Source organism: Labrus mixtus, chromosome 4, assembly GCF_963584025.1.
Source record: "Labrus mixtus chromosome 4, fLabMix1.1, whole genome shotgun sequence".
Classification (NCBI taxonomy): domain Eukaryota; kingdom Metazoa; phylum Chordata; class Actinopteri; order Labriformes; family Labridae; genus Labrus; species Labrus mixtus.
The window spans coordinates 25,792,390-25,804,922 of record NC_083615.1 but is presented as its reverse complement, the minus strand read 5'-3'; the positions used below and the strand labels follow the sequence as shown (position 1 = coordinate 25,804,922).

The following is a 12,533-nucleotide window of genomic DNA, read 5'->3' as shown; positions in this document are numbered from 1 at the left end:
TCTCTAAACCAAACACAGCAAATAAAAAAACCTTTATGCTGATTCAAATCTTTATCAGACAGCTCTTCTCTGGTGAACTTGCTTCTTATTTTAATGTGAAAATGTGAGTTTTACATTCAGTCTGTCGGCTTGTCATCATACCAGATTTTTAAACTTCAATGTAACAGTATTTAAAGACAGAGTCAGCAGCTGTTTCCTTCAAAATAAAATACAGACTTCTACTAAAGTGAAGCTGCTCCATTGTCCCTTCTGGGCCTCCGTACATGTGTGGTGGTGACTATGTCTGCAGAGACTCTGTCCTCTGACTGGATTTTACTGTTCTGCTTTGTTCTGGTTGACTCTGGACGTTTCTGGGCGGAGCTGGTGTGTTTCCTCCAGCCAATGACAGCGCAGCAGGTGAGTTTAGGAGTGGATACAATTCAGAGATTGGACGCCATTCAAACCGGTGAATATGACGGATGTGGACTCTCTGGAAGACAGATCTCTACAATGTTTTGAGTTTGGACTGCAGTACCCATTTTAAACACTAGGTGTCAGAGTTACATGTTGGTCCTTTAAGTACTTTGATCCATTGCTTTAAAACTTAGTTATGCTGCTTTAAAGCCACTTTTCAGACCTGTTTTTAATTTTTGAGGAGATAGGAGATTTAGTCTGAAGCTCCTATTCATATTCTCTATACACATTGCTCCTCACCTCTCTGTTTGTAGCGTGACCTTGGAGGGCTCCACGTTGGGGTTCTCCCACTCCATGTGCGGGCAGTGCATGAAGTAACACAGCGTGTAGATCGCCTCGGGCGCCCACTGAATCACACTGCTCTTCTGATGGATCGGCGTCCCATTGTTGTGGTTTTTCATGTACAGCGGCTGCAGGTGGTGCATGGCCCGGGACACTAGGTCACCTACACACACACACACACACACACACACACACACACAGATCACACAGGGAAACACAAAGGAGAATGATTAGTGAGAAAGGAAGTCATGTGCAGGCACAAGACGTCCGGTAATCATCCTCACTCCCTGCAGCCCCTCTGAGCCTGTCTGTCGGGGGAAATCGAGAGTTTCCCAGGCAGCAACACAATCAGGAAAAAAAGCGGGTTCATCCCAGTCCTTTCTGTGCAGCTCACAGAGGGAGAGCAGGAGAATGAGCACGCTCAGGGCTGCACTGAGGAGAATGAATATTTATGGATAAACATTAGCTAGTCCCAGCTATATCCTCTGCAGAACATCGTCAGAACTTTAAGGTCATCCGGTCCGGCTTAAAAACCCAAAGCTCTGAGAGGAGTCTACGGATGAAACTAGGAATATACTCTGGACGGGTTTAAAGGAAATTAAAGAGTGATGGGAGGAACATGTTCACACAGTTTTTTTAATGCATAAGGGAGAAGATTAATCATTTTTCTGGTGCAGCAAAATAACAAACCAAGAGACGGGGAGTTGGACATTTTATTCCCAGCTCTACAGAGTCAAAACCACCGTCCTCTTGAAGAACACACGACTGCAGCGCCGTCATTATTGAGAGGAATCTTACATGAAAACAACCCTGTTTGATTTCTGCACCGACACAAACATCCATCACACTGAAAGCTGTCAGACTTCTGTCTCTTCTCCTTCCTGTCTGAACCCTCTGCACTCTGAGGCAAGGTAATCAAACTGAAGCATAAAAAAAAAGAAAGAAAAAAGATTGTGCCATTCTGTTCTGGTCAATTTAATACTATTCAAGGCCAATGAAAGGAAATAGCACATGATGGCACTTGGTCCCTGGGTTTAAATGAGCTGTCCTGTATGTGTTCCCAATACAATGTACAATCCAGAGCGGGATTGCGTCCCCCCCCTGGACAAAAGTGTTTGTTTAGCATCAGAATTGTGCTATGTGGCGCTTGCCAGGATTCCATTTAGCTCGGACAATGTGCGAGGCGAGTGTGAAAAGGAAGGCCCAGTGAGGGGAGAGAGCATTCATTCAATAAAACAGTCCATCTCTCAGTCAGCTGTCCTACGGGAACACTGGGCGCTGCTGGTGGAGAAATGTGCAGGACAACATGATGAAGTGAAGCTATGAGACGGGAACCTTATGACAGACTCCGGGTCAAACAGAAACAGGGATGGTTCAAGTTTGGAGGAGCTGGCTGAAGGGATGTTCTGTGACACGTGAAGCACATACTCCAGACACCCCGTTTTTAAAGGGTTAACCTTTATTGACAGGACAACTGGAGAGAGAGTGGGGGGTGAAATGTAGCAAAGGGCTGAAGTTGGATTGGAACTCAGGGCTGCTGCGACCAGGACTAAAGCATCTGAACATGGAGCATGCAACATAACCATCAGGATCTCTGCACCCCAAGTTTTTAATCTACAGCTCTATTAAAAGTCTATGAAAAGTCTATCTGAACTCAATACATGGATGAAATAATCTGTACTTTTCCAAATATTATTCTCCTTTCCAACCAGTTTAAATAAGTCTCAGAGCTCCCCAAAACATGTGTGTGAAGTGTCTTGTTGTAAATCCACTCTGATCCTGTATATGATCATGTCTATAAACCCCTCTATTTCAGTCCTGCTCAGAAAAGGCTGTTTCTGTGTCTGTACCTTTAAATATGTAAATGAGCTGTGTCTGACCACGCCCCCTCTCTGGAAGGGCTTGGGTGTCTCGGGCTTTCTCGTTCCATGTCCTATTGTTTACGGTGAGAGGGCAGACTCAGAGGGCAGAACAAACACCTAGCTGTGGGAGTGTCACCCACCTGGGGGAGGGGTTACTGCCCTTTGTGATGTCATGAAGGGAAAATCGCCAAACGGCCTGTTTGAGCACACATTTTTCAAAAGACGGAGAGGATGGACTTTTCTCATCATTGGGGGGTTTGTAGACAGACTAGAGACACATATTAGAGTTAGAGAAACATGGAGAAGTGGATTCTGCAGAATATGTGACCTTCAAGTAAAGGGTCTGCAGTTTTCTCTTTGTATCATCTATTACTGCTCATGCATCTGTCTCTTCATTGCACCAATGAGAATACAGATCTTCTATCAGCGCTTCTTAATCTCGGTTAGTGGAGCTGAGGTGGGCGGTGAAGCTGGCCCTCATGTCTTATTGATGCTGGCCTCTGACATTTAGCAGGGCTGAGGAGGGAGATTATTTCTGAGAGTACAACAGTGAAGCAGCAGCAGATTAACACATGAGGTGAGATCGCTGCTGCTCCCTCAGCAGGTGTTTGCAGAAAGAATTGCAGAAAGAAAGGGATAAAATTGTTGTTTTTAGTGACTGAATATCAGCACAGAAGCAGAGAGGATTTTTTGTTTGGGCCAAAGAAGAAGGATGCACGGAGGTACAGAAGTCCAATAAGCCAAAACGTCAATAGTGTTTTCATTAAAAGATTCCAGCCTTTAATCAATACCTCTTCCTGGTTAATTAATTCCTGATGCTAACAAGAAAAAGGAGAGGTGGAGGACACACACAGAGAGGCGCGTGCTCTCAGGTACCTCACTGATTACCTTTAGCTGCGGGGAAAAGCTCACTCTTTGTTTTTAAAGCTTAAGAAGATAAAACAGGCAAAATGTGTCTGTTTTTGAGTGTAACCGGCTTTAATTTACGGGGGATTTTATGCGGCTTTACACCTTTAAGGTCAGTAAGCATCCACACTGCTCTTTACTGCAGAGAGGGTGAAGGCTGTTTAATGTTTAATGGACACACAGAGAGAGAGAGAGAGAGAGGGAGAGAGAGAGAGAGAGAGAGAGAGCATACTCTCATTTCTGATGGAGCAATTAAAGCCCAGTGTTTAAAGGTGAATAAATATGCAGTAAGCAGCTCTTGTGTGTGGCTGTACGCTTGCCAACGTCACACTTTCTTTGTTACAGTCATTGCTGCTACCCGGCCGTGATTACATTTAATGGTCGCCTGAGGCCGAACGGTCAAAAAAAGAAGTTCAGATATTCTCGATGCTTGCACAGACAGAGCTTCTAGCCACAAACACGATTCTGATGGAGCCGCTGCATCTCAATTTGGTGCCGATAATACAAACAGAAAAGCAACAGCTCGAGCTGTCTTTGAATATCACATTTTAAATTATGACTTTAATCTTTCATTTTCAGGATAACTGTCCCACCTGTGAGATCTCACCCGTCAACAGGTCAGTTACCAGTTGCCACAAAACCAACAAAGTCATTTGACCTTCTTTATCCGTGTATAGATTAACAAGAACCTATATGCTTTAGTGCAAACTGCACTGTGTGTAGAGTCCCTTCATAGCTGGATTTCTTTGTGCATGATTGACTGATGATGTCACACGTAGAGGTCTGATAATTGCCGTATTTGCAGAGCTGTCGTTTTAAATATGCTAATTTGACATTTTGGCAGAGGAGAAGAATGATGAAATACGAAGAGTTAAATCAGTGGAAAACCTCTCAAATCGACTCTAAATGTCACTCTAAAAAACTGCTTGCATAGAACGCAAATCTTCACTGTGACCAAGAAGCAAATGTCTTTTATTCCATGATGTTTATTTCAAATATCGTGCTCTCTTGCTTTTCCATCCTTTACTCTTTTACCATCTTACCCTCTTCCTGCACCCTGACAGTCTGATAGTGCAATCATTGCAGGCTCTTCTCCTTTTCTCAATTATTCATTTATTTTTCGGCCCGAGCTGTTTGCTAATCCCTCCGTTGTTTACAGATATTCCTCTCCAGGCTGATAACGTTAGCACTCGGCTGAGCTCTGCTATCGCCGCTCTGTTGTCTCTCAGAGTGTTTGCAGAGTCAACACAACACAATGAGTCCCTGCTTGACCTCATCAATATGACACAGACAGCTGACAGTGATTTGCCTTCATGCTGCACCCCACTTTCCTGCATCCTTCCAGAGAAAACATGCAGTGAGGAGAGGAGCTCCCTGTTTGTTCTGATGATAAATGTTTACACTGGAAATATGTGTGCAGCCTCGAGGGCACATAAAGAAAAAAAGACCCTTTAATAAATCTAAGACTGCAAGCTTTTTATATTTCACTGCACATTAGAAAATAATCTGTACTTGTGTGACTGTGTTTCCTCCATCAGGCGACACTCAGACGGGTTTTCTGGAACGAGCTGCAACCAAAAACTAAACAGCTCATCGCTTCCAACGAGCATCTAGACACTGTGATTTGATCAAACTGGAAAACACAACGTTTTGTTCTCAGTGGTTCGTGAAACAGCTTTCCATGGCAGCTCCAGTGTGTGCTAATAAAAGTTAGTCACAACTTTTATCCAACAAACACAAAACAAACTTTGACAAAAGTTGCTGAACTCGAGAGTCGATAAGAGTCTCAAACAGAATCAGTATTATTTCTCAAATGATGCAGAGAAGATGTTATAGAATTAAACAGTCTTAAAGCCACAGTGACATCAGAAAGTATTCAGAGGCTCATTATTCTTTTCATAATGAGCCCATTGTGATCCGACAGACTTTTCTGAATGTCTGCAGTCCATTACAGTTTCTATCTTTGACTGTGTTATGATGCAGGATTAGGATACAATAATTGATTGATAGCCTCAGACAATATGTGCTCCTTATTAAAAAAAGATCATCATATCTGCCCATGATGTCATACAGCTTGAATGTGACGAGAATGTTTCAGATTTTTTTCTCAAAAAAAGATGGCTGTCATTAGACCCATGATGCTAACATGGCTAAAACTCACTGTCTGCACCTGAACACATCGTGATGCCAACATGGCTAAAACTCACTGTCTGCACCTGAACACATCGTGATGCCAACATGGCTAAAACTCACTGTCTGCATCTGAACACATCGCGCTGCCTGAGAGAGCAGCTGATTCATCAGGACTCCTCTTATGTTTGATTTCACATCTGATATTCAGAAGATTTTCAGTAAGAGGATAAAAATCGGTGGGAACACCGAGGAGTGAACACAGAGCTTCAGTTGGCATTAAAACAGTTCAATTAAAAACTAACAGGTGTCACTGAAAACCAGAGCCAGCTTTCAGCCACAACGATCGAACCCAAAGTGTTCTTTTCAGCACAAACCCACCATATGTTATTTAGCTCTACTTCATGACGCACCAAATAAGTGTTCCTCCGCCTCTCCCTCATCAGCTGTCCGGGTCTGCAGTAAACCAGTCGACATGAATTCTGACGAGTAGACTGAAAGATAATAAAGTTTGACTTTACTGCATCTCTGTTGGAGATCATGCTAAAGGTGTGATATAAAGAATTTTATGAGAATTGCCCACTCAATATCTAAATTACTTAAAAATGGACTAAACCTGTGTCATATATATTACCTCAAATATTTCTAACAGTTATCAAAGCCTGAGAAATCCTTAATTTAAGATTTGTTAGTGGACGTGTCATCTTCACTACGGTCAACTCATCGGTTTTCATCGGGGTAGGGGGGGAGTAGCAGAGACAATCACTCCCATGATTCCCCGGCAGCCTCAACATCATTATTTGTTATTGTTTAGCTCGACAGCCCCCTGGTGGTGGGCGAGCTCGTTCGGGCAGTCAACTCGAGCTGCACTGATTTCACACCTGACATGCGTCATTATCCACAATCACCTGACAACACCGCCTTCTGTTTGGTGGTCTAATTGAGCTGCAGGATTCCCGCTCTCTCCCTCTGCTCTTTCATTATCCGGTCTGACCTGCACCAGTACCACCAGCATCCACTAGTCAGTTCTGACTGGAGGTTTTAAGATATCATCCCATCATCCCACCATCATGATGAGGTCAGAGTCTAGACGCCAAACACAAACTATGTTCTGTTGCAATAAATATTGAAAACTATACAAAGGTGAGTAGTCTGATCCGGCAGACACAGCACATAAAGGCTGCAGAGTTTCTCTTCACCAGCTGACTCACTGTGATGGGAGGGTTGTGTTATTCATGCATTTAAAAAAAATCTGATCTGAAAACCTCTGGACCTCTGTTTGTGCACATGTGGATCATCACATGAAGCGGGGAGAGAGCCACATAGAAACGGTTGCTGTGTCATCGCTGGAAGCACAACAGTGTCGAAATGATCGAAACCTGATGATGACCAGGTGACGAACATGTTCCTACACGGTGCATCGAGGGAGGGATCAGAGAAGGCCTGTCACTTCTGCAGATAACATTTCCCACTCACACAAAGACACACACACAAAGACACACTAAAACAGGACTCACTGAGTTCAGATATGCTGCCCACTCTTGTAGCCAGTAAACACTGTTCAACCGAACGCAGCTCAGACTGACTGTAGGCGTTTCCCTCTCCACTCTTCCCCGCTCGCTGCTGCTGCTGCTGGTCTCTGTGCAGAGTCAGACCCTCAGGTAGGCTGAGCACACCTGAGAGAGAGAGAGAGAGAGAGAGAGAGAGAGAGAGAGAGAGAGAGTGAGTTACACATCATTTAGATCTGGATGTATCTTTAGGTAGAGTCACATGTCATTTCTCTACAGGAAACAAAATAATCATCATCCTCTCATTAACTCCCCTTTAATGAAGGCGTCACTCGTTAATGTGTAACAGTGAGAACCTGATTGAAATAAACAGTGTAGTAATGAATCCTCCTGGTTGCAGCTGTCAGAGACTTCTCCCACAGATGATAATATGTGATCAGATGGTTTTCATTATTCACAGTCACACCTGTGTGTGTGTGTGTGTGTGTGTGTGTGTGTGTGTGTGTGTGTGTGTGACGAGCCAGACTGCTCTCTGTCTGTGTCGCTCTGATCACAGTTTCTTCTTCTCCTCTGCAGCTTCCTGTCTCACCCTCTTCACTGACTGCCTTTATTAACAATCTCATACTGACCATTCTCTGCGCAGCGCTTTAATGACTTTTGTTTCATAAGGATCCATTTCTTATTATATGCTGCTAATTTAAACAACACACAGCCTGCAGGCAGCGCCAGTGACATTCTTCATTTATCTTGCAGGAGCAGACGATTTGTTAAGTGAGAATGGTTTCAGTTTATTCTCTCGAGTCAGGAGACTGTAGGGAAGAGATTCATGGTGGTGGAGGGCGAGGGGTTAATGCATTAGACGACAGTGAATTCAAAGTGTGCTGTGTGATTCAGCTGAAAACGATTGTTGAAATAACATACCAAATAGAAGAGAACTCTACAGATGAAGCATAGACCTGCACGATAAGAGAGAAATATGTGATGTGTGATTACATTGTTCAATATTGCGACAATGATGTGAAGTGCCATAAATACATATTAAAGAGTGCATGTCAGCGATAACTCTGGTTTAATGTAAACCCTGTTTGTTACCATTTTGCAGCATGTTTCAGATTAAAAACAAATAGGTTTTTTCAATCATTAAATTGGTACAAATTAATCTGAGGGTAGCTGATAGCTAGTTTAGCTTCATATGAGTGAATGAAATGGTTTGAAAGCATCCAACAGCCTACAGGAAGCAGCTCAAAATGCTTCCTGTGTTGTGTTTATTGGGAATGCTCAGATCACGACAACAAGGACATTGCAATTATTTGCGCAGCATTATTATTGAACCCAAACTTTCTTCATTAATCAAAAGCGGTTGCCTACATTACCCACAATGCAACACAAGCGTTGCTATGACTGCAGAAACCATGCATGTGTTTTGCTAGTTCAGGCTAAAGTCTTTAGCTGCTAGATTCCAGCTGAAGTGATGTGTGCAGGGCTGCAGAGGCTTCGTTCGCTCAGATCTCTCTCTGATTTGACATTTTCAGATTTGTTGAATTGTCACAACTGTAATACGACATGAAAAACATGTTTTTTAGCTCAATTTCTGCCTCAGCAACTTCTCTTATGTCCCTACCAATATCTGTGATTGACTGGGCTAATATCTCATGTATAAAAGTGTTGATTTTAAAACGCTGGCGTCTCATATACTTGGCCTCTTGTGTTCTCTTTTTCCCCCTACAATGTAAAAAAAAGTCTATAAACTGGGTGCCAAGAACTTTGGGAAACCCATTTCTTGTCCATAAGTGATTTTTTTTTTAACTAACTGAAGATGTAACCTCTGGATTGTATGAAATAATGCTTCCTTTCTAAATCACTGACATAATGGCCTGAGTCCAAACTTGTGTGAGCCTTTGACGCTGCAGGATTATTCAAATAAAAACAAGAAGAGCCTTTATTTCAGCGTGATGCTTTTAAACACTTCTGACTCTTCTTTTGTATTTACTTTACATTTCTCAAGGAATAAAAAAAGAACATCTGGAAACTTATTTCTTGGTAATAAGTCGGACTTATTCGTCTTGTAAACCTGCAGAGCAGCTGGTCTTTGCTCAGGTCAGGCAGAGATCGAAAGTCCTGACAAGCTGCACCACGCTCTGGAACAAAAAGCAGGAGACACCGCCATCTGCTGCAGACGTGTCGGGTGTCCTAAACAGCTACAGTATTCAGCAAAAGCTCCAAACGAGTCAACAAGGCCAATCATGAGGAAAAGGAAACCTTCCCTGTGTTTCTGCGGGAGCTCGTCTGCAGGGATCGCTCTGAAACACCTTGTTTATCGCTTTCTTTTCATCACAACGTGCACTCTTTGACGAGCTGCTGTGCTAACTCCAGGAAATCCATCTTCAGTTATTTAGAGCTGCAGGAGAGCGAGCGATGTCATTCCCACGTTGCTACTCAAACAATTACACTAAATAACGAGCCTGCTAAGAGTGTGACCACAGGATTCATGACCAACCTGTTTGATGTGCACAGAATAAAGCTCTGCCGAGGCATATTCTAAACAATACGGTTAACGGATGAAAAGCATCCACACAGGAGTGTGAAATCAAAGGGCTCCATGAGTAGACCTTGGACCTGAACAACATGAATAAAACACCTTTCGGTTCCGCTCCAGCTCTGACTCTGCAGCTCCTTAACCTTGTTGGAGGGACAAACAGGAGCAGCTGACAGTGAAGGCTGAATGCTCTGAGGCTGGACCGAGGCAAGGTGACTCACAGGCTCTCTGTGTCCTAATGCGAGGCCCTGTCTGCCCTCAGGGACCAGCTGATGGAGCTCTTACATGCCACCCACTGCAGCCTCGTTCTCTCGCTCCCGCACTGCACTCTCTCTCTTTCTGTGTGTGCTTACATGATGTGAGCTATTGTCACTTTCTTCCTCTTGATTGTCACTGCAGCAGAACTCTCCCTGAAAATGAAATATTCTCAGGTTTCAAGCCACAGTATAACTGCACGAGATGTTTAAACATTCTAATCTGTTCATAATCACCATGACACAAGTCGGTAGTTTGTTTTTCATGTAAAAAAGTGATGATATAGGGAACCTGCAACTTTTATGGTAGACTCTAAAGGGTGTTTTCCATGGGGCAGCTACAGACTCTGAGAGAAGAGGAGTGTGAGTGATGCTCCAGGCACAACACTGTCACTGGAGAAGAGTTCAAGGGTTCCCATCAAGTCCACTTCAGACATGAACTCCTGACAATCCAGACAACTTCAGGACATTCAGGTCATTAAAGGTGATTTCACACATGCACTCCTGACACTTTTCTAGAACATGTCAGGACAGGCTTCTCCTGAAATCTTTCAAAGAGAGTTGTTCTTTCAAACGTGCACATCACCACAGCAGGAGATTTCACTATAGGACTGGAGGGGGTCGGGGTGTCAGTAGGAAGGACGTAAAAAGGTCGGTGCAGAAATGGCGATTGACGCAACTGATTCTGACCCCATTTTGCCTTTATATCCATGATGTGATTGGAGGTATTCACAGTATCAACTCATCTGTCACGCCCCTAATTATGTGTAACTCGTATCCTTCAGAAAATCAAACGGATGAGTTATTAAAAATAAAATAAAAACCTGTACAGTTTGTCCTGATAAAGACCTATTTGCCTATATTACCAGGATGTAAACATGTTCATTTCTGCTGTAAAAACAGACATCTTAATACGGGTTGTGTATGTGACATGTGGGTCTCTTGCAGCCAGCCTCAGAGAGAGACAGCGAGTGTCATAGTGCAAGAAAACTCAGGAGACAGGTTAGAGAGCGAGAGAGAGAGTTAGAGTTAGCAGTTAAAGAGAGAGAGAGAATGTGTCAGAGTGTGTGTGGACACTCGAGGAACTGCAGTTTTTTGCCTTTCCAAATTGGCTTCATTTTAACTCCGGAGGTTGCCGCTTTTCTTACACATCAGCTCAGCCTGAGTTCAGGCAGATATTCAACGAGGGGGCTGGTAGGAAAAATTGAAGGTAAAATCTGGATCATAGAGCTGGCTGTTTGAGTTCACACACTGGAACGCAAATATTACACCGCTGTGGGGTTCAACGTCCTGATGGCAGAGTATCTGCAGAATCTCAATGTGTGATGATGATCTGCTTTAAAGTAATGTCTGGAACAATGGTCTGCTTTTTTTAATTTTAAATAACTAAAATCCTGTCATTTTTTTGTGCGACAGAGCTTTCTACTTTAACAGTTAAAAAATGTCTTTTATTTTGCTTTCTACTCTGGGTCTGTCAGTCTAACAGGAGACAGATGTATGTGTTTGGATCTGACTCGTCTGACTCGGGTTGACTGGAGCAGTGGGGCAGGATGCTAACCTCCATGTGGCTCTGACCCTGCACTTAAATCTATTTTAGAGAGACTCACTGAGAGGAGCACTTCCACAAACACTCTGCGGCTCTGCAGGGACTCTTTGGCTTTGGGTGCTACACACAGATGAGATACAGAGACAAACTTTGATGTGGAAAAATGTAAAAGTGAAACAAGTAGACTAAAGCAGCACTGAGGTGTTTCTGCTGACTCTGTTTGGGTTGAGAATGACAGACAGAGTGAGGAAGTAGGACAGAGAGAATTATGCAAACACCAGAAAGCACACGAGTAGTGCAGCGTTTGGTCTCTAAAGGGTTAATCATGTTGTTACTGTACATGGATCACAGTAGTATGGCCTCTCCCTGGGCTCCTGCTCGGCTCTGCCAGGCCAGATGGCGACCATATGCACACGGAGTGATCCAAGAGCGAAACACAGTGAGGTGAGAGCGGAAAACAGAGCAGTGACGTGTGTTCAAATGTGTTAGCACGCCTCTGTTTGCTTTATTCAGTCTGAATGATCCTCACAGGGAGGAGGCGTAGAAAAAGAGCTGTGATTCTGAAACGCTGTTATTCATTGTTGTTGTGCCTGGGTGGAGGCTGAGGGCTCGGTTTGGGCTCTCAGGTGACCACAGTTTGGTGTGAGGGAGCCACAAGTCTGACGGCTCAGACCTGTACCAGCCACTGAGGTTTGAAGGAGGACTGTGAGAAAATGCCTGAACACATGCAAACGTCTGTTTAAATAAGGAAACCCTGGATCAACCACAAACATGCACCCACAGATACACAGCCAGAAGCTGCAAACAAGTCAAGCTAAGTCACATTCAACACTGCAGTGTGTGCACGATGAAGCTCACATTATAGAGATAATTATTTGTAATTAAAAAGTCTTAATCCAAAGCACGTGGAGTTGGCTGTACTCTGCAGAGAGGACAAGCTGTTCAGCTCAATCCAAACTTAACATTTCCTTTTTCTGGATTGATGAAACAGTCTGCTGATGAGCAGAGAAGCTCAGAGTTTGTATCCTGTGTCCCCCTGAAAGAAACACACAATCC

At 43.6% G+C, this 12,533-nt stretch overlaps 1 protein-coding gene across 2 annotated transcripts in view; it reads right to left on the bottom strand.

Moving 5' to 3' along the window:
* btbd11b (BTB (POZ) domain containing 11b) overlaps positions 1 to 12,533 on the bottom strand; it is a 76,159-nt gene that overhangs the window by 18,905 nt on the left and 44,721 nt on the right. For both annotated transcript variants that reach the window (XM_061036623.1, XM_061036624.1), the window contains exons 2-3: positions 7,151 to 7,309; positions 694 to 898 (exon numbers count right to left, since the gene is read on the bottom strand). In XM_061036623.1, the coding sequence (XP_060892606.1) occupies positions 694 to 898; positions 7,151 to 7,309 (364 nt within the window). The remainder of the gene's footprint in view (positions 1 to 693; positions 899 to 7,150; positions 7,310 to 12,533) is intronic.